Consider the following 22,412-nt stretch of genomic DNA (forward strand, 5'->3'; position numbering starts at 1 on the left):
AATTGTCACCTAGTCTATATAAGCCTTTAGCATCGGTAAAGCCCTATATCTAGTAGTGACTGAACTGGGAAGTAAAAGACAAGAGAAACAACAGCACAGGAAGTACATGAAATCTGCAGTTATACCTGATCTTGAAGGTCGTAATCATAGTTGTCATGCAGCAGAAGACTCAAGACATATCTAGTATATATCATGGCATCAATACCACATTTCTCCAGCTCTTGCCCCAGCCAGGTCTGGACTGGGTCTAGAGCACGAAGCATCGACATTTCAAAGACGGAAATGGGGCCAGGAAACGAGCTCAAGGTGCCTTCTGATGGTAAACCATCCACAACTGTACAGATAGGGCGCATGAATCTAGGTAATTGGCATTCCTAGGACATGAAGCATTTTTGGTAGGATGTTGCTTTAGAAGGTGGAAGAGATCTTCATTTTAGGAATCTGGCGAAAAACTTCAATTCCAGGAAGATCATTTATCATTGCTGACATTTAGTCTTCAAGAGAGACTTCTTATTCTTCAGGCATTACTGAAGACATCTTACAAGGAGGATTCACATTGACAAAAGGATTACCTCTACGGCAGAACCTGGAAGACAGAATTAAAGAAGACAAATATAAATGCAATATACATACTAGTCCAATAGATCAGTAATGTTATGTGCTTCCACAACAGAGGCATCCGCAGAGGACAAGTGATTAATGACTGCTGGATTCCACTGATCACTAAACAAGGCCCCAAGCATCCCTCTGCTCCTCAGTGCAAAGCCACAAGGACGAGAACACCCAAGGCAAGGTACAAAACTAAGCCCATTCCATGCTTTCCCCATAAAACCGGGCCTTTATTTCTGGAGCCACAGAAATGGCACAAGTACATTTGCAATAAACTAGAAGATCACACAAAAGAAGATGCCCCCCTGGGCTATAACAGGTTGTGAATTAGGACTATTGCAAGACAATTCAAGTCAATGGGTTGAACAGATGTGCAAAGATCTCACGAGTAGTGATGAGCGAATATACTCGTTACTCGAGATTTCCAGAGCATGCTCGGGGGTCCTCCGAGTACTTTTTAGTGCTCGGAGATTTAGTTTTCATCGCCGCAGCTGAATGATTTACATCTGTTAGCCAGCATAAGTACAGTATGTGTGGGGGGGTTGCCTGGTTGCTAGGGAATCCCCACATGTACTTATGCTGGCTATCAGATGTAAATCATTCAGCTACGGCGAAGACAACTAAATCTCGGAGCACTAAAAAATAAATAAATAAATACTCTGAGGACACCTGATCATGCTCGGGAAATCTCAAGTAACGAGTATATTCGCTCATCACTACTCACGAGTTTCCGATCAGGATGATACTTGGTGCTATAGAGAAAGCAACTACCTAATCCAGCGAGCTGAGGAACATCCCTGTTACCCAAGATCTCTAGAACATCATTGTTATTATTGGTCAATGCAAACCACAAGAGCTTAAACTTACTGACCATTGGGGCAACCCTGCTCTATAGGTGGAAAGGTATACGGACCTCAGCCCCTTTATCCTCTAACTAGAGGGATCCAAGATGATAACCTCCACCACTAACCTGTTATTTCCAATCATAATGGCTAAAATTGCAAATTGCTTGCAAAAACAAGCAACCTTAAAATCCCTCAATTCTTGCGAACAGAGTCAAATTTTAATAAGTTAAACTGTATAGATGTTTAGGTTGTCAGCTACATCTGCAATTAGAAGTGGCCAGTCAGCTAGGTTCGGAGCGCAGTGCTTACAAGCTAGGTTCGGAGCGCAGTGCTTACAAGCTAGGTTCGGAGCGCAGTGCTTACAAGCTAGGTTCGGAGCGCAGTGCTTACAAGCTAGGTTCGGAGCGCAGTGCTTACAAGCTAGGTTCGGAGCGCAGTGCTTACAAGCTAGGTTCGGAGCGCAGTGCTTACAAGCTAGGTTCGGAGCGCAGTGCTTACAAGCTAGGTTCGGAGCGCAGTGCTTACAAGTTCTTTGCTCTAGTGCTTGCAGGCAGTGTACGGAAGCTGGATCCAGCCATACTATGCCCATGCGCTCCTCTGATGCTGCCTCATACAGGAGCATCAAAACCACGCACCATGCCTCTGGCTCAAGTTACCAATCAGGAACAGTGTCCTTGGTAATGTGGAGGCAGAATTTAGGCACGGCTGCCTACATCAGTCTCAGCAATCTAGTAGAGAAGCTTTGCATGCAAATTAGTTTCCTGGAGTCATTGCGGAGAAGCCGCTCAGGTGAAAAGTCATTTCAAGCATTTCCTTTAACACCTATTCTGACATGATTGACCTCCCACTGGCAAGGATACATCATCACAATCTGTTCTGGAGCCTTTTGACAGGCTGGTGGCCTCCCATACAGGTGGACTCCACTGATTGTGTCAAGGCAAGTACATGCAGAAAGCGAAAGCATGGCACATGGTTAGGACCTAGATCGGCTGGAGACAATGTATGTCTGAGGGCCATCAATCAATGCAGAATGGTTGTTATTTGGGATTAACCACCATGACGCCAAAGAAAATATTTTGCACAGCGCAAAGTACATCTCAACAAGAACAGCGGATAAAAGGATGACCTTCCAGATGATTTTCTCCAGAACTGGATCATCTATGTGATGAACTTGTTGCTGTGCAATCTCTGGCAATAAAGCAGAGTATGTGGAGAAACAATCAGCTGACACTATGCCAGGGTATGGGCCAAGCTAAAGAAAGCTTACACGTAATTATAGATGTAAAAATAGCACAAGTAACCTGTATGTGGGTCACAATGAGATCCGCCTGCCAGAAAATAGGATCTGCACTCAACGGCTTCCAGTTCCTTGTGAAGCTAATTTATTCCATTATTAGTGATAAAAACATGCGAATAATACACACGTTCAATCAATCCCAATAGTAAGCAAATTCTATGCCACAGCATTGGAACTTGTGAATGACCTCTACTCCGAGCGGCAGGATAAATCAATATATACAGCTAATTAAACCCCACAGGACTAAACACAGACAGACCATCAAGTCAGGAGGTACCGGTATATGTACAAAATATTTTTGTTGAGAAAGTAACAATAAATGTATCAATTTCTAACAAGTTCTCAATTTTTTTGCCATAAGGATGGAAACTTAATAGCAGGAACAAGGGTGGAATAATCGATGTAGCAGATGTCTTGCAGTGACGTGTGTCCGCCTGTAGGAGGAGCTGCCTTTTATTATCGGAGGTAACATAGCAACCAATCCCCACAATCACATACAGCAGCTGCTACCCACTAGTATCCCCCATAGAGCGAAGTCAGACACATGACACTTTTGCAGCATTTTTAAAATGCCATAATGCATGAAATTATGGATTTTCTACAAGTGTTTGGCATAATTTTGTCAAGGGTTAAATAGTTCTATTAAATAAAAACAAAAAAAAAAAAAAAAAACACACACACACACACACACACACACACCACACCACCATCTGTGGCACTGTATCCCTGTAAGGAAAGAGCGGTGCTGCATGCGCCTCAGTCATAGTCTATGAAGCTGACGGAAATAGCCGAGCACTGTACTCTGCTTTCTCAGGCAGCACCAGAGAATTAATAGCGTGGTCATCAGGCATTGAGCTGCTGCTCAAATTTGTAACAGGGATAAAGATTCCCAGGATCAGTGCCGGACCTCATTGATCAGATCACCATTAGGCCATGTGCACACGTTAAGTATTTTTCGCGTTTTTTTCGCTATAAAAACGTGATAAAAACGCGAAAAAAAAACGCTTACATATGCCTCCCATTATTTTAAGTGTATTCCGCATTTTTTGTGCAAATGTAGCCTTTTTTTCCGCGAAAAAAATCGCATCGCGGAAAAAAAAGCAACATGTTCATTAAAATGCGGAATTGCAGGGGATTCCGCACACCTAGGGGTCCATTGATCTGCTTACTTCCCGCACGGGGCAGTGCCCACGATGCGGGAAGTAAGCAGATTATGTGCGGTTGGTACCCAGGGTGGAGGAGAGGAGACTCTCCTCCACGCACTGGGCACCATATAAGTGGTCAAAAAATAAGAATTAAAATAAAAAATAGTCCTATACTCACCCTCGATGTCTTCCCGCCTCCACTGCATGCTGTCGCTTCGGTTCCTGTAGCTGATGTGCGGCGAAGGACCTTGCCGATGACGTCACTGTCCTGTGATTGGTCGTGAGCGGTCATGTGACCGTGACGTCACAGAAGGTCCTGTGCGCACAGACCAGCTATAGAAAGAGGAACGGACGCCGCTGAGGAGATGTCTGGGTGAGTATAAGCATTTTTTTTATTTTTTTTATTATTTTTAAACATTCTATCTTTTACTATAGATGCTGCATAAGCTGCATCTATAGTAAAAAGTTGGTCACACTTGTCAAACGCTATGTTTGACAAGTGTGACCAACCTGTCAGTCAGTTTTCCAAGCGATGCTACAGATCGCTTGGAAAACTTTAGCATTCTGCAAGCTAATTACGCTTGCAGAATGCTAAAAAAACGCGAAAAAAACCGGAAAAAAAACGCAAAAAAAAAAATGCGGATTTCTTGCAGAAAATTTCCGGTTTTCTTCAGGAAATTTCTGCAAGAAATCCGCAACGTGTGCACATACCCTTAGTCCCTGTGGATAAGTAATAAAGGTTCAGTGAAAACCAGTTAAGGCCGCATTCACATTGTGTGTTGCAGTCAGTGAGGCACAGACCGGCTGCAGGTCTTCTGAGCCAAACTCCACAGCCGCATAGGCATATATAAGATTGTGGAGTTCGGGTCAGGAGACCCACAGACACAGATGTGTGAATTTAGCCTTAGAAGTGCGTTTCACCCTCTGCAGTCAAGACTTGTCGATTTACACATCACATTCACTACTGTGGGTGCAAGAAATTGCTTAAAAATCCAACACACCGCACTGCTTCAATAACAGAGATTATCCAGATAGAAAGTCTGCTATATAAACCCCAAAAGAATGTACCTTAAAGAGGTTATTGAGCCTTCCACACTATCAGACCGTCTGTTGCTCAGTACCTCCACTGATCAGCTGGAATCAGCCACGTTCACTGTGTAGTAGCCAAGTAATGCATTTCAGGTCCTATTCAACTGAATGGGAGCTGAGCCGTGAACATAACTGCACAGTTCCAGCTCCATCCACTGTTCACAAGAGCTGATGACAGCTGATCGGTGGGGTTCTGACACCTCGCACCTCCACCAATCTGATATATGATATGATATTGATGACCCCTCAAATGGGCAGCCCCTCTTAAAGCTGCCATATGGATGGGATTGTTCGGCCTATTTCACATCATGTTTTTTGTCAGTTTTAAGTGTCGCCGGTTTTTACAGATCCATGCTAAGACTGATGCAAACCAGATGCATTTTCATGCAAAATAATCTTAGGATATATGGATATAAAATGTAAGGATCAAACAAGTAAAAGAAAAGAAGTGATCAAACATGTCAAATGGATAGCAATAGGACATTTGTTTTTCCTATTAAATTTCTATGTAAAAACAAATGCATCCATTTTAAATCAATCTTTTTAACCCCTTCCCGACATTTGACGTACTATCCCGTCGAGGTGGGGTGGGCCCGTATGACCGCCGACGGGATAGTACGTCATCACCGATCAGCGGCGCTCACGGGGGGAGCGCGGCCGATCGCGGCCGGGTGTCAGCTGCATATCGCAGCTGACATCCGGCACTATGTGCCAGGAGCGGTCACGGACCGCCCCCGGCACATTAACCCCCGGCACACCGCGATCAAACATGATCGCAGTGTACCGGCGGTATAGGGAAGCATCGCGCAGGGAGGGGGCTCCCTGCGGGCTTCCCTGAGACCCCCGGAGCAACGCGATGTGATCGCGTTGCTGCGAGGGTCTCCTACCTCCTTCCTGGCTGCAGGTCCCGGATCCAAGATGGCCGCGGCATCCGGGTCCTGCAGGGAAGGAGGTGGCTTACCGAGTGTCTGCTCAGAGCAGACACTTGGTAAGCCTGCAGCCCTGCACAGCAGATCGTCGATCTGGCAGAGTGCTGTGCACACTGCCAGATCAATGATCTGTGATGTCCCCCCCTGGGACAAAGTAAAAAAGTAAAAAAAAAATTTTTCCACATGTGTAAAAAAAAAAAAAAAAAAATCCTAAATAAATAATAATAAAAAAAAATATATTATTCCCATAAATACATTTCTTTATCTAAATAAAAAAAACAAAACAATAAAAGTACACATATTTAGTATCGCCGCGTCCGTAACGACCCAACCTATAAAACTGCCCCACTAGTTAACCCCTTCAGTAAACACCGTAAGAAAAAAAAAAAAAAAAACGAGGCAAAAAACAACGCTTTATTACCATACCGCCGAACAAAAAGTGGAATAACACGCGATCAAAAAGACTGATATAAATATCCATGGTACCGCTGAAAACGTCATCTTGTCCCGCAAAAAACAAGCCGCCATACAACATTATCAGCAAAAAAATAAAAAAGTTATAGTCCTGAGAATAAAGCGATACGAAAATAATTATTTTTTCTATATTTTAGTTTTTATCGTATAAAAGCGCCAAAACATAAAAAAATGATATAAATGAGATATCGCTGTAATCGTACTGACCCGAAGAATAAAACTGCTTTATCAATTTTACCAAACGCGGAACGGTATAAACGCCTCCCCCAAAAGAAATTCATGAATAGCTGGTTTTTGGTCATTCTGCCTCACAAAAATCGGAATAAAAAGCGATCAAAAACGGTCACGTGTCCGAAAATGTTACCAATAAAAACGTCAACTCGTCCCGCAAAAAACAAGACCTCACATGACTCTGTGGAGCAAAATGTGGAAAAATTATAGGTCTCAAAATGTGGAGACGCAAAAACTTTTTTGCTATAAAAAGCGTCGCTGGTTTCACACTTGCGTTTTTGTCTGCAGCGTTTTTTGCACAAAAAACGCATGCATTTTTTCCCTATATTTAACATTGAAAACGCATGCGGTTTTTTTGTACGCGTTTGGTCGCGTTTTCAAACGCATGCGTTTTTTTTCTGCATGCGTTCATTTTCAGAAATACAACCTGCAGTATTTTCTTGCGTTTTTAAGCACATGCGTTTGTTTGCGTTAAAAACGCATGCATTTAAACACACTGAAAAGCCACCCACCACCATCAAGGTGATAAAGGGATCCAAACCCTAACCCTAACTCTACCCCTAACCTCACCCCTAACCGTTTAATGAACATTTTCTGACAGTCATAGTGCCACGTATTTCAGTGCCACGTATCACGTATTTCAGTGCCACGTATTTCAGTGCCACGTATTTCAGTGCCACGTATTTCAGTGCCACGTATTTCAGTGCCACGTATTTCAGTGCCACGTATTTCAGTGCCACGTATTTCAGTGCCACGTATTTCAGTGCCACGTATTTCAGTGCCACGTATTTCAGTGCCACGTATTTCAGTGCCACGTATTTCAGTGCCACGTATTTCAGTGCCACGTATTTCAGTGCCACGTATTTCAGTGCCACGTATTTCAGTGCCACGTATTTCAGTGCCACGTATTTCAGTGCCACGTATTTCAGTGCCACGTATTTCAGTGCCACGTATTTCAGTGCCACGTATTTCAGTGCCACGTATTTCAGTGCCACGTATTTCAGTGCCACGTATTTCAGTGCCACGTATTTCAGTGCCACGTATTTCAGTGCCACGTGTTTCAGTGCCACGTATTTAAGTGCCACGTATCACGTATTTCAGTGCCACGTATTTCAGTGCCACGTATTTCAGTGCCACGTATTTCAGTGCCACGTATTTCAGTGCCACGTATTTCAGTGCCACGTATTTCAGTGCCACGTATTTCAGTCACGTTTAGGGTTAGGGGTAGGGTTAGGGTTGGAGGTAAAGTTAGGGTTGGGGCTAAAGTTAGGGTTGGGGCTAAAGTTAGGGTTGGGGCTAAAGTTAGGGTTAGGGTTTGGATTACATTTACGTTTGGATTAGGGTTGGGATTAGAATTATGGGTGTGTCAGGGCTAGGGGTGTGGTTAGGGTTACCGTTGGGATTAGGGTTAGGGGTGTGTTTGGGTTAGGGTTTCAGGTAGAATTGGGGAGTTTCCACTGTCCAGGCACATCAGGGGCTCTACAAGCGCGACATGGCGTCCAATCTCAATTCCAGCCAATTCTGTGTTGAAAAAGTAAAACAGTGCTCCTTCCCTTCCGAGCTCTCCCGTGCGCCCAAAAAGGGGTTTACCCCAACATATGTGTTATCAGCGTACTCGGGACAAATTGAACAACAACTTCTGGGGTCCAAGTTCTCTTGTTATCCTTAGGAAAATAAAAATTTGGGGGGCTAAAAATCATTTTTGTGGGAAAAAAAAGATGTTTTATTTTCACGGCTCTGCGTTATAAACTGTAGTGAAACACTTGGGGGTTCAAAGTTCTCAAAACACATCTAGATAAGTTCTTTGGGAGGTCTAGTTTCCAATATGGGGTCACTTGTGGGGGGTTTGTACTGTTTGGGTACATCAGGGGCTCTGCAAATGCAACGTGACGGCTGCTGACCAATCCATTTAAGTCTGCATTCCAAATGGCGCTCCTTCCCTTCCGAGCTCTGTCATGCGCCCAAACAGTGGTTCCCCCCCACATATGGGGTATCAGCGTACTCAGGACAAATTGGAAAACAAATTTTGGGGTCCAATTTATTCTGTTACCCTTGTAAAAATACAAAGCTGGGTGCTAAAAAATCATTTTTGAGAAAAAAAATAAAAATTATTTTCACGGCTCTGCGTTATAATCTGTAGTGAAACACTTGGGGGTTCAAAGCTCTCAAAACACATCTAGATAAGTTCCTTAGGGGGTCTACTTTCCAAAATGGTGTCACTTGTAGGGAGTTTCAATGTTTAGGCACATCAGGGGCTCTCCAAACGCAACATGGCGTCCCATCTCAATTCCAGTCAATTTTGCATTGAAAAGTCAAATGGCGCTCCTTCCCTTCCAAGCTCTGCCATGCGCCCAAACAATGGTTTACACCCACATATGGGGTATCATCGTACTCAGGACAAATTGCACAACATTTTTTGGGGTCCAATTTCTTCTCTTACCCTTGGGAAAATAAAAAATTGGGGGCAAAAAGATCATTTTTGTGAAAAAATATGATTTTTTATTTTTACGGCTCTGCATTATAAACTTCTGTGAAGCACTTGGTGGGTCAAAGTGCTCACCACACATCAAGATAAGTTCCTTAGGGGGTCTACTTTCCAAAATGGTGTCACTTGTAGGGGGTTTCAGTGTTTAGGCACATCAGGGGCTCTCCAAACGCAACATGGCGTCCCATCTCAATTCCAGTCAATTTTGCATTGAAAAGTCAAATGGCGCTCCTTTCCTTCCGAGCTCTGCCATACGCCCAAACAGTGGTTTACCCTCACATATGGGGTATCAGCGTACTCAGGACAAATTGTACAACAACTTTGGGGGTCCATTTTCTCCTGTTACCCTTGGTAAAATAAAACAAATTGGAGCTGAAATAAATTGTGTGTGAAAAAAAGTTAAATGCTCATTTTTATTTAAACATTCAAAAAATTCCTGTGAAACACCTGAAGGGTTAATAAACTTCTTGAATGTGGTTTTGAGCACCTTGAGGGGTGCAGTTTTTAGAATGGTGTCACACTTGAGTATTTTCTATCATATAGACCCCTCAAAATGACTTCAAATGAGATGTGGTCCCTAAAAAAAAATGGTGTTGTAAAAATGAGAAATTGCTGGTCAACTTTTAACCCTTATAACTCCGTCACAAAAAAAAAATTTTGGTTCCAAAATTGTACTGATGTAAAGTAGACATGTGGGAAATGTTACTTATTAAGTATTTTGCGTGACATATGTCTGTGATTTAAGGGCATAAAAATTCAAAGTTGGAAAATTGCGAAATTTTCAAAATTTTCGCCAAATATTCGTTTTTTTCACAAATAAATGCAAGTTATATCGAATAAATTTTACCACTAACATGAAGTACAATATGTCACGAGAAAACAATGTCAGAATCGCCAAGATCCGTCAAAGCGTTCCAGAGTTATAGCCTCATAAAGGGACAGTGGTCAGAATTGTAAAAATTGGCCCGGTCATTAACGTGCAAACCACCCTTGGGGGTGAAGGGGTTAATTACGACAGGATATGTAAAGTACATCCCAAAAAACATGGTGTAAAAACAGGACATCACATCAGGACATGTTCCCAAACCTAATCACTACATTGGTTCCTAAAAGTGGACCTACATATCAAATAAATGTAGTCCAATCCCAAGAAAGAAGAGAGGCTGGAGGAACAACCAATACTCATGGGGCCGCAGAACAAGTCATTCAGGTATATCCAGGAAGTGATCGATGGGGTTCCCCTCCACTAGGAGGTAGTCATTTGGAGGGGACATGGTCCAGGAAGTGCAATATGGGTCAATATTTAAGAAAACAAATCAATTGAAGAGATTCTAGTCTACGCTCCCATAATCCAGGTTCTCTCTAGGTACATTACACTATTCTGGCACCGTGTGACGCATCTAAAGATGAAGCAGAGTTGAAATTCTCATGGCCCTCCCAAAAAGCTGCAGTCATGCCTCCAGAGCACAGGGTCTTTTCTCCCAAAGATGGGGTATATAAGTATAACTGTAGTATGTCTTTTGTGCTTGTAATGACCATGCGCACATTGACTAAATATTGGCGGGGGATTTGATTCCCCTTACTAATTGAAGCAGGTTTAGTGCTCATCCAGCTTCATGGGTTTGCACGTATATGCCTACAATAAAAACTTGGGATTGAGTTATTCACAACATTGCCTATTCTTCTTACTTGTCTGGCATGGTTAATGATACATAGGTGCCCAGCCTACGTCTGGTTGGACCATCATGATTTAGACGTATGGTACATCTGGGTATGTAGCCTTTGGCGGTATATCTGAACCGTTGTAAGTTGCTACTATCTCTTTTTGCGGTCTTGCAGGCTATTGATAACACTGGACGGGTCTTATATGTGTGCAACTATAATAGTGCACCCACAATGTGATCTTTTTTGACCATTTCCTGTTTTCCGGACCTATTGGTTAGGTTTGGTGACATTTGGCCTGTCCAGTCAATTGTGTCACCAGCCTTGCACAGTCGCTTTAGCTTATCTTTCATGGGGCTTGTACTACAGGGTCTATGGCATACTAAGTACTGGATTTAATTTGCTCATTGAGCACTATACTACATTTCCATAGTTTTTCTATGGTGTGAGAATCCATCAGCCGTGATGGGTAATCCAAGCGTCGGCGCATTTGGCATCTATCAGACGTATGGATTTTTTCATGCTATCCACTTTGAACCAGGATACCAGTTCCCATGATGGTATAAGTCAGGGCTTACTATATTAACCTTATCTGGCCATAAGTTTTGGCATACCTTGGCATTTCTTTGTTCTTATATGCGTCTACCTTCCAGTATTGTGACTTTGTTTGTCCGGTTATTCACACAGGATTATCTCTCTGCTGGAGCTTTCCAGCTATGAGAAGGAGACTTTGCGCTTGCGTATATCCGTAACATTGCTACAAACGATCAATAATAGTTGCTCGGTGTTTATAATACCGTCTCTCTCCTATATGTGTTAGTTAAGGTGGGTAATATCGGATTCGCCGTATTTATCATATGATGGGACACTTTATTTTCGGCATCTTATTTGTGTATATATAGGCGCCGCCTTCCTTCTCTGTTTGATTAGCGTTACCATGACATTCCATGGTGTGAGACATTTCTAGCACCTGCGCAGATGTATCCAAACTTGGAAGTGATTTACTCATTATGCTCTGGCGTTCCCGTCTCTTAACGCGCAGGCGCCGCTCCGTTTGTATATGCGGCGCTACTATGGCAACTCTATGTGAGACAGGCATTCTCTACGCCTGCGCAGTCAGGCTCATACCAGGAAGTGACCCATTGAACTGCACACGCGGCGGCTCGTACACAGCTGTGATTGGGGAGAACAATCATGGAACTTGTATATAAGATAAAACATGCACAGCGGTCGGTACCCCTGACGAAGCCACCTTAGTGTGGCGAAACGCGTCGGGTCTCCGCTTCACCTGCGCTCATGCAATCAGGCCATGCACGGCTAGGGATGGGTTCATGGTATAGTATGTGAACGGCTTTACACAGGGCACCCTGTATCTTACTCGCATTTAGCCCATGTGGTGATGTGAATCAGGAGAATCACTCCTGTGCACACTCATTAGGGTTATCCCGGTATTAGGGGTTGTGTTATTGGTTGCATTGACAAGGATATTGGGAGTGCACATTGTGTCATGTTTTGGTAGGACTGTTTTTTTCTGTCCACCTCTAGGGATTTACCTATGGGTTTGCCCTGTTACATCTTTTGTGCATGTACGGTGGTGTCCATATAGGCACCCTTTTATAGGTATTGGCCTGTTTTTCCCTGGCGCAGGTGTTAGTCTTATTATGGGCTGTGTTTAGAAGGAACAAGTATGTTACCTTTTTAATTGTTTTTAAAATTGTGTGTTTTTTCTAGATGCATGTTTATGTTTGTTAATATTTACTAATAAAAGCTGTGTTTATTTTTTGCTTAAATCCATTGTGTGGTGATCCCCATTTGTATGACCTTCGCTTTTTTTCTTTGTTGTTTCTTGCCTCCAGAGCACAGGTTATGGTGCAGATTGATCTGAAGTCCTATGTAAAACCATAACAAGTGACGTGATCAGGAAAAAAGGTATGATGGGTTATCAGCCCCTCTCCTGTACCTCTTCCTCCAGCAGCTCACCTCACGTGAACTCCACATGCTGCAAACACAGAATGTCTGATGGCAATGCCGCCCCTCCTCCTGCACACCAGGGACTGGAGAGGGAGCAGCCAGCGGTTGGGAGGGGGTGGTGGTGGTGATGAGATGCAGGGGGGAGGTGGAGAGCCTCCCATGATGAGATGCAGGGGGAGGTGGAGAGCCTCCCATGATGAGATGCAGGGGGAGGTGGAGAGCCTCCCATGATGAGATGCAGGGGGAGGTGGAGAGCCTCCCATGATGAGATGCAGGGGGAGGTGGAGAGCCTCCCATGATGAGATGCAGGGGGAGGTGGAGAGCCTCCCATGATGAGATGCAGGGGGAGGTGGAGAGCCTCCCATGATGAGATGCAGGGGGAGGTGGAGAGCCTCCCATGATGAGATGCAGGGGGAGGTGGAGAGCCTCCCATGATGAGATGCAGGGGGAGGTGGAGAGCCTCCCATGATGAGATGCAGGGGGAGGTGGAGAGCCTCCCATGATGAGATGCAGGGGGAGGTGGAGAGCCTCCCATGATGAGATGCAGGGGGAGGTGGAGAGCCTCCCATGATGAGATGCAGGGGGAGGTGGAGAGTCTCCCATGATGAGATGCAGGGGGAGGTGGAGAGTCTCCCATGATGAGATGCAGGGGGAGGTGGAGAGTCTCCCATGATGAGATGCAGGGGGAGGTGGAGAGTCTCCCATGATGAGATGCAGGGGGAGGTGGAGAGTCTCCTATGATGAGATGCAGGGGGAGGTGGAGAGTCTCCTATGATGAGATGCAGGAGGAGGTGGATAGTCTCCTATGATGAGATGCAGGAGGAGGTGGATGTCTCCTATGATGAGATACAGGAGGAGGTGGATGTCTCCTATGATGAGATACAGGAGGAGGTGGATGTCTCCTATGATGAGATACAGGAGGAGGTGGATGTCTCCTATGATGAGATGCAGGGGGAGGTGGATGTCTCCTATGATGAGATGCAGGGGGAGGTGGATGTCTCCTATGATGAGATGAAGGGGGAGGTGGAGTGTCTCCCATGAGGAGATGCAGGAGGAGGTGGAGGTCTCCTATGATGAGATGAAGATCCCCGCTCACACTGTCAGATTGCATCAGCCCCTTGTCCTTATGGGGGGGAGGTGATACCATCAGTGAATTCATGCACAGCAGCCCCTCCCCTACCTCCTTCCAGCATAAAACCTGACCAGCCACAATGTGTTTACACCAGTAGGGAAGAGGCCATGTCCTTCATTAACCCTTCAAGGGGGCAGGTGCACAATAAAAATTGACTGGTAATCAGGAAGCGATTTATAGCTATATCATTTGCAGCCATTAACCCCTCACTAGCCGATGCTGTCACTGTGACGCAAGTGATCACATGTTGGCAACATAATCCCCCCCCCGCCCCCCAGATATATACATAGAGAATCAAGGGGCTCTTTATTATTAGAGACAGAAGGCGGAATCACCGTACAACAAAGGCTTACAGTACTTTCGCTTTCTTTATCAAAATAACTGCTTGCTGTCAGTGAATGGAATCAATCCTGACTACACCTATGGATCATATGCAAAATAAAGGTGTGGGGGGGGGCAGAATATCTTTTTGGGGTGGGGGGGTGGAGAGACAGGCACCCAAGTAATGCAATGCATCAGCATTCACGTGTATACAGTGAAAGTTCTCGTTTACTGGCAGCAGAGGATCTTTATAATGCAATGATCAGGACCCCCTCTATAAGAGGTATAGATAAGGGGGCCACTCTACTCTATAGCTAAGTACAGACGGATGACGTAACCAATGGCAACCAGATTACACAGAGGCCTTGTCACTGCTATGGTAACGTCCAGCAATGGGTGCAATCCCCCGGGTCCCTGGGCGGGGGAGGGCCTACATTTTGGACACGTGCCAGCCCCTCCATAGACCCAGCAATATTGCCCCTCACCAAACACTTCATACCCGCAGGACCCAGGAAACACAATTTTAATAACAGGTCCACATGTCAGTCAGCCCCTTTAAATATCTATATAGGCCAGTGGCAATAATACTGCCCCCCCAATCACCAGGACAACAGGGGCTACCAGCACCCCCCCTACAGACCGCTGATTGCCCCGATAGAGCGCTACGCGCAGGGCCCCAACTACCTCCCCATAAGAGTGCTGGCTGATCATGATCGAACGCCACCGGATCGGCAGACAGGCGACACCACACATGGCGGGCCGGCCACATAGTACAGGCAGAGCAGGCGGAATGAAGAACACCATAAAGAGGCGGCGAGCCGGTACCGGGAGCCATGTTGTGCAGGCCCCAGAGAAAGAGGAACTAGCGGCACATCCCGTGACCATGACAGACGACGGCGGCGGCTTACCTGGCAATTATTAGCCGTGGTGACACTAAGTGTCCCGTGAGGTAATGGAGGAAGGGAAGGCAGGTGAGCCCGGTCCTCCCCGGTACAGACACCTCCACTGCTATGCAGCCGCTCCGGGAGTGACGGAGAATACCACCTCCGTGGACACGCCCACTTTCACCGCCCTGACGTCACTCGTCGTCTCACGAAAGGGCGGCCGTTCCCGCACTTGCGCGCTGCGAGCACAAAAGAGGCGGGAATTGGTGGCTCCTCTTATCTAACCGCTCGTAGTCTCTCACAAACCATTGTGTCTGCCCTGCGTGGGGGGAGATGCTGATAAAGTGGTCCAGCGAAGGGTCAAGGACTACAAGTGTCATAAAAATCATCAAAAAAAGGGAAACACGGAAAGCCAGCACTATAAAATCACCTCATAATTTATCGTATGAGGGAAGCAAAGGCACATACTGTATATATAAAAAAACACTTTATCTCATGTAGTAAATATGTATAGCTCCACAATAACCAGAGCTATAAAATCACCTCATAATTTATCGTATGCAGTAAACAAATGCACATATGTATAAAAAACACTTTATCTCGTAGTATATATGTATAGCTCCACAATAACCAGAGCTATAAAATCACCTCATAATTTATCGTATGCAGTGAACACACACATATATACTGTATATATAATAAATAACCACTTTAGCTCATGTAATTATATATATATGTAGATATACGTATATATCTATATCCATAATAACCAGAACTATAAAATCACCTCATAATTTATCATACGCAGTAGACACACATATAAATGTATATATAAAACCACTTTATCTCATGTAGTATATATATATATATATATATATATATATATCTCCATAATAACCAGAACTATAAAATCACCTCATAATTTATCGCATGCAGCAAACATACATACGCACGCATACACACACACACACGTATACACATAGAAAACCACTTTATCTCGTATATATATATATATATATATATATATATATATATATATATATATATATATATCTACTATATAATTGTCTAAGGGTCACTTCCATCTTTCTGTCTGTCTGTCACGGATATTCATTGGCAGGGCCGGTTTTAGACAAAGTGGGGCCCTAGGCAAAAATTTAAAGTGGGGGCCCCAAATGATAACATTGCACTGTGGCCCCCATATTTAGGGGCCTTATATTGGCCAACGGGTCTGCCATTATTAGCTGTACGCAGGGGCGTTGCTAGGGTCAGAAAAGATTGGGGGCCCAAGACAAAGAGTTGCCCCCAACCCCCTCTTAATTTTTTTTTTAACTCTTCAGATAAAACAGTGCCAACTCTCTGAGTACAGATAATGTATGAGAAAATCGGAGGAAAACTGAGTATAATGGGTTAAGAACAAAATACTTTATTAATAAATCCATCAAATGACACAACAGTACAAAAAATATATATATATATATTAAAAGAAAGGACAGGATGTATGGACGATCCCCGGCACCATCAACCCCCCACTAATATAGGAAATTTCCAAGTGGCAAAGCGCCAGCTCTCCATATAGTATGCACATACAATGACCAAGTGGTTAACATTGAGAGAATAAGTACACTAGAGCAGCGCTTACCCAAACGATATATAACAGGGTAACAGACACTGGGTAGGTAGTGGTACCGGGTAGGATCTTGAAGACGCCCCAACACACGTTTCGCCTCTTTGGTGTGCAGAATTTGACTTTACCAGAGGATTGTTCTTCCTGTCGGAGATATTGTATTCTTGTGTATATGTATTCTTCCTCTGTCATGGTTACCTGGCTGTGCGCATGCGCCCGGCTCCCGCGGCTTCCTCCTTCGGTCGCGGCGTCTATACGGCCCCTCGCGCGTGCACGGTGACGTTCTGTCACCGCGCGTGCGGGTCTGTGCCTGACGCCGTTGGCCGGAGCAGGACCTGCGGTTTGCGGTGCGCATGCGCCGCTGATGCCAACACCATTGGCCGGCTTCACAACATGTGACCGGCCTCATGTGACGTTATATGGCATATAAAAGGTCATTGCTGAGACATGGCGATATCCCCTTGAAAAAGCTGCACACCAAAGAGGCGAAACGTGCGTTGGGGCGTCTTCAAGATCCTACCCGGTACCACTACCTACCCAGTGTCTGTTACCCTGTTATATATCGTTTGGGTAAGCGCTGCTCTAGTGTACTTATTCTCTCAATGTTAACCACTTGGTCATTGTATGTGCATACTATATGGAGAGCTGGCGCTTTGCCACTTGGAAATTTCCTATATTAGTGGGGGGTTGATGGTGGTGGGGATCGTCTATACATCCTGTCCTTTCTTTTAATATATATATATTTTTTGTACTGTTGTGTCATTTGACGGATTTATTAATAAAGTATTTTGTTCTTAACCCATTATACTCAGTTTTCCTCCGATTTTCTCATACATTATCTGTACTCAGAGAGTTGGCACTGTTGTATCTGAAGAGTTACCTCCGATTTTCACGTATTTATAGAGTGGGTTAAAATATGGCTCCTTGCAGAGTGGTATTGTCAAGCCTAATTTACGTAGGACATAATCATTATGTGGGCTTCTGGCATTCTGATGTTATGTACAGATAATGTAGTAGATGTCACCTGCAGTCCTATGTAACACCACAGATAGACATAGCGTTTCAGAGTAAGACTATGTTCACATGCAGCATTTTTTTCAGTAGCCAAAACCTTTTCTATTAGCAGTAAAAATGTTGTGTTCAAAACACCTGTTTTTCAGCTTGTTTTGTGGTGTTCTTCACACTTTTTTCAGCTTTTTTTTTTGGAGTGAGGATGTTTGGTCAGTATTTCAAATCAGCATATGTAAGCCAAAACCAGGAGGGTGAGAAATACAGAAGTGGTGACGGGTTTCTCAGGCTATGTGAACACGTTGCGGATTTTGCTGTGGATCTGCAGCAGTTTTCCATGCGTTGTACAGTACCATGTAAACGTATGGAAAACAAAATCCGCAGTGCACATGCTGCGGAAAAAACACTGCGTTGTATTTTCCGCAGCATGTCAATTCTTTGTGCGGATTCCGCAGCGTTTTACACCTGCTTCATAATAGGAATCCGCAGGAGTAAAACCGCAGGTGGAATCCGCACAAAAACCGCGGTAATTCCAAGATAAATCCGCAGTAAATCTGCAGGTAAAATGGAGGGGATTTAAAAAGTGCTACAGTTCTGGAATCCAGACAGAAAAAAAACAAGCGCATGCAGGAGATTTCGGAAATCTCCTATGTTTTGCTGGCACTTTGAAAAGCAGCTTTTCGCCATGTTCATATGCAGAATTTTTGCAGCTTTTTCTTCTGCAAATAAGAAGTTTACAACATTTTACAGCACAAGCAAAAACTGAGATTTTCAGAAATCTCCTGAACACCCTTTTATTTTCTCCTGACTGAATTTCACAACTGCAGCGTTTTTTAAATCTGCAGCATGTCACTTCTTTCAGCAATTTTTTACACCAGTAGAAAGCAATGACAAAGTTTACAAAATGCTGCAAATGTTGCAACGTTGTTTTTCGCTGCGTTTTTTGTGAATAACACTAACTTTATTAAACATGTACTGTAGACAAAATGCATACTGTAAAAAACAAACAGCAAAAGCTCTAAGGCCGGTTTCACACGTCAGTGTCTCCAGTACGTGAGGTGACAGTTTCCTCACGTACCGGAGCCACTGACACACGTAGATCCATTAAAATCAATGCATCTGTGCAGATGTCATTGATTTTTTGCGGACCGTGTCTCCGTGTGCCAAACACGGAGACATGTCAGTGTTCGTGGGAGCGCACGTATTACACGGACCCATTAAAGTCAATGGGTCCGTGTAAAACACGGACCTCACACGGACGTTCTCCGTGTGCGGTCCCTGTGGCGTGCAGGAGACAGCGCTACAGTAAGCGCTGTCCCCCCCACATGGTGCTGAGGCCGCGATTCATATCTTCTGTGCGGCAGCGTTTGCTGCATAGAAGATATGAATAATAGTGTTTAAATGAAAGATCTACCTGTCCGCCGCCCCCCCACCCCCTGTGCGCCCCCCCCCCCCCCCGCTGTTCAGAAAATACTCACCAGCTCCCGCGTTGGCTGTCGCTGCTTCCTGGTCTGGCCGCGGCTTCTACTGTATGCGGTCACGTGGGGCCGCTCATTTACAATCATGAATAGTCGGCTCCGCCCCTATGGGAGGTGGAGCCGCCTATTCATGACTGTAAATGAGCGGCCCCACGTGACCGCATACAGTGGAAGACGCGGCCAGACCAGGAAGGAGCGACAGCCGACGAGGGATGCGGGTGAGTATTTTATGAACAGCGGGGGGGCGCACAGGGGGTGGGGGGGCGGCGGACACATAGATCTTTCATTTAAACACTATTATTCATATCTTCTATGCAGCAAACGCAGCTGCACAGAAGATATGAATCGCGGCTTCAGCACGATGCAGGGGACAGCGCTAAACTTTAGCGCTGTCTCCTGCACGCTCCGTGTGGTACCCACTCGCCACACGGACGGCACACGTGTGCCGCATGTATGGCCTACGTGAGCTCACGGGCACACGGATAACTCCGGTACCGATTTTTTCCGGTACCGGAATTATCTGGACGTGTGGGACAGCCCTAAGGGTGTGTGCACACAGTCAGTAAACGCTGCGGGTCGGCTGCTGTGTACTTGTGCAGCCTCCAACCCGCAGCGGCCACATGTTACAGTATAGTGGATGGGATTTCAAGAAATTCCATCTCTACTATGCGTGCACTATCACCTGCACCTCACCTGCGGAGACGGACATGGGGCGCGTCTGTCCAGGCTGCAGCATGCCAATTTATATGGCGTAGACGCGAGTCTCCACAAGAGAAATCTCACCCCTGCAATGTATAGGACGCGGTGATTCCGCACAGATCAATGAACACACGCGGAATCACCTGTGTTCAACAGATGGCAGCACTTTGGACGCAGCACATGTCCACTGCATCCAAAGCCTGCCATTTCCGAATCCTCTGCACATACCCTAGAAAATGGGTGCTTTGAAAGCAGTGTTTTTACTGCCAAGAGAGCAGGCTTTGGCTGCAAAAAAAATGCACCAAAAACGCTGATTCCTATGCACACCTGTACTATATGTGTATAGTTTACCCTTATTATTTCACGTGGGAATTCATTTATTTCTATATAATAAATACCCTGATTCAGCAGATAATATTCCTGCCTTGTGTCATCCAGACAGTAGTGACAGCAGGTCGCCCTGTGAGATTACAAGCAATGATTTAGTGAATGGTCAGAGCCTATGCTGATGGCTGCTGTATGTGACAGTGAAACCTGATCCTACAGCAAACAGCACAGAGCTCAGGGACCACATGAGTAAATCACAGCACTGAGGGGGTCTCCAGGGGGGTTTGGGAGAGACTCCACCGCTGTACACCCTCTGGGCACTTCATGCAGGGGCTGCAGAGGTAGGGGGCCCCCTTTCTAGGTGGGGGCCCCAGGCGTCTGCCTGGTCTGCCTGTGCTAAACGCCGGCCCTGTTCGTTGGTCGCGGCCTCTGTCTGTCATGAAAATCCAAGTCGCTGATTGGTCGTGGCAAAACGGCCACGACCAATCAGCGACGGGCACAGTCCGGCGGCAAAATGGCCGCTCCTTACTCCCCGCAGTCAGTGCCCGCTCCATACTCCCCTCCACTCAGCGCTCACACAGGGTTAATGGCAGCGGTAACGGACCGCGTTATGCCGTGGTGTAATGCACTCCGTTACCGCTGCTATTAACCCTGTGTGACCAACTTTTTGCTATTGATGCTGCCTATGCGGCATCAATAGTTAAAAAATCTAATGTTAAAAATAAAAAAATAAAATAAAAATCATTATATACTCACTGTCCGTCATCCCCCGGATTAGGAACAGGCCTTCCCCGCTCCTCGCGACGCTCCGGTGACCGCTCCATGCATTGCGGTCTCGCGAGATGATGACGTAGCGGTCTCGCGAGACCACTACGTCATCATCTCGCGAGACCGCAATGCACTCTTGGGACCGGAGCGCGCGAGGAGCGTCGGTAACCGCTTCGCCTGGATCCGGGGCCAACGGAAGGTGAGTATATAACTATTTTTTATTTTAATTCTTTTTTTTTTTTTACAGGTTTTTTTTCTCAGCCAAAATCGGACTGAGAAAAAACTCGCAGCATGCTGCGATTTGCTGCGAGTCTCGGACGAGACTCGCCAATGCAAGTCAATGGGTGCTAGAAAAAAAATCATGGAATACGGACCATCCACATTCCATCCGTCTTTTACGGATACCTTACCATTCTGTGGCATAGAACACTGTAAATAGTCCTGTAAATGACTGTATAAAAATAGTTGCAGAGAAAAAAAACGGATTGCATACGGATGTAAAACGGATGGTGCGATTAAAAAATCGCATTGAACTCGCATGACAAACTCATACTTTTCATCCCTTTTTTTCGGTCCAGATTACGGACCGTTTTTTTTCTCTCAATTGGAAAAGAGGCCTAATAATTGTGGTCTACCTATGATGTCAACTACAGGCCTCTTTTTTCATCTTTCATCATTTAACAAAAAGCAAAGTGAGAGAACAAAAGAAAAATCTAAATCACATCAGTATTTGATGGGATTGCTCTTTACTTTCATCGGTTCTTCTAGGGACACTTGCACAAAGTCAGGGACTATGGAGGATTTTTGTCAGGTGTATGAGTAACCAATTACACCAGATGGGTGATAGTGATCAATAGCCTTCCTAAGTTGAAACACAGTCATTAGCTGAAACAAAAACCGCTGTGTAGGAGAGTTAAAGCTGGGTGAGAAACAGCTAACCTCTGCTACAAAGGTGAGGTTGTGGAAGACAGTTTCATGTCACTGGTCACACAACATGACAAGACTGAGCACAGCAGCAAGACGCAAGGTAGTTATACTGTATCCACAAAGTGTCCCACAAACAAAAATTTCAAAGCAGACTGGGGTTTTAATATGTGTTCTTCAAGCCTTTTTTAAGAAGCACCAAGAAATGGGCAATGGTAAGGACGCAGTGGACAAGGAAACTTACCCTTCCTAAACAAAATATGTCCAACAGTGCCATCAGCTCAGAACTGGCAGTAATCTACTGTCCAGAGAAGTCTAGCCAGAAGTGGTCGTCATGGACAAATCATGGAACATATAGTCAGGATTAAAGGTTTTTTTTGCTACTAGCTCCAACAAAGCGTTAATCCGCACAGCGGGGAAGCCCACTCAGTGCACAGGTAATTGCATGAACTGATGCTGCACGCATGTATACAGCAGTAAGTGCTCAGTGAGCCGGGGTGCCACTCC

The 22,412-nt window shown here is 45.1% G+C and overlaps 1 protein-coding gene across 4 annotated transcripts in view; it reads right to left on the minus strand.

Moving 5' to 3' along the window:
* KIAA0232 (KIAA0232 ortholog) overlaps positions 1-15,326 on the minus strand; it is a 53,374-nt gene extending 38,048 nt beyond the window's left edge. For 3 of the 4 annotated variants that reach the window (XM_077280108.1, XM_077280106.1, XM_077280107.1), the window contains exons 1-2: positions 15,099-15,323; positions 126-586 (exon numbers count right to left, since the gene is read on the minus strand). In XM_077280108.1, the coding sequence (XP_077136223.1) occupies positions 126-353 (228 nt within the window). In that variant the 5' untranslated portion in view covers positions 354-586; positions 15,099-15,323. Of the gene's footprint in view, positions 1-125; positions 587-15,098 lie in introns of all 4 variants that reach the window. The other variant, XM_077280109.1, reaches the window with a different exon arrangement.
* Positions 15,327-22,412: the final 7,086 nt, after the last annotated feature.

Source organism: Ranitomeya variabilis, chromosome 1, assembly GCF_051348905.1.
Source record: "Ranitomeya variabilis isolate aRanVar5 chromosome 1, aRanVar5.hap1, whole genome shotgun sequence".
Lineage (NCBI taxonomy): Eukaryota > Metazoa > Chordata > Amphibia > Anura > Dendrobatidae > Ranitomeya > Ranitomeya variabilis.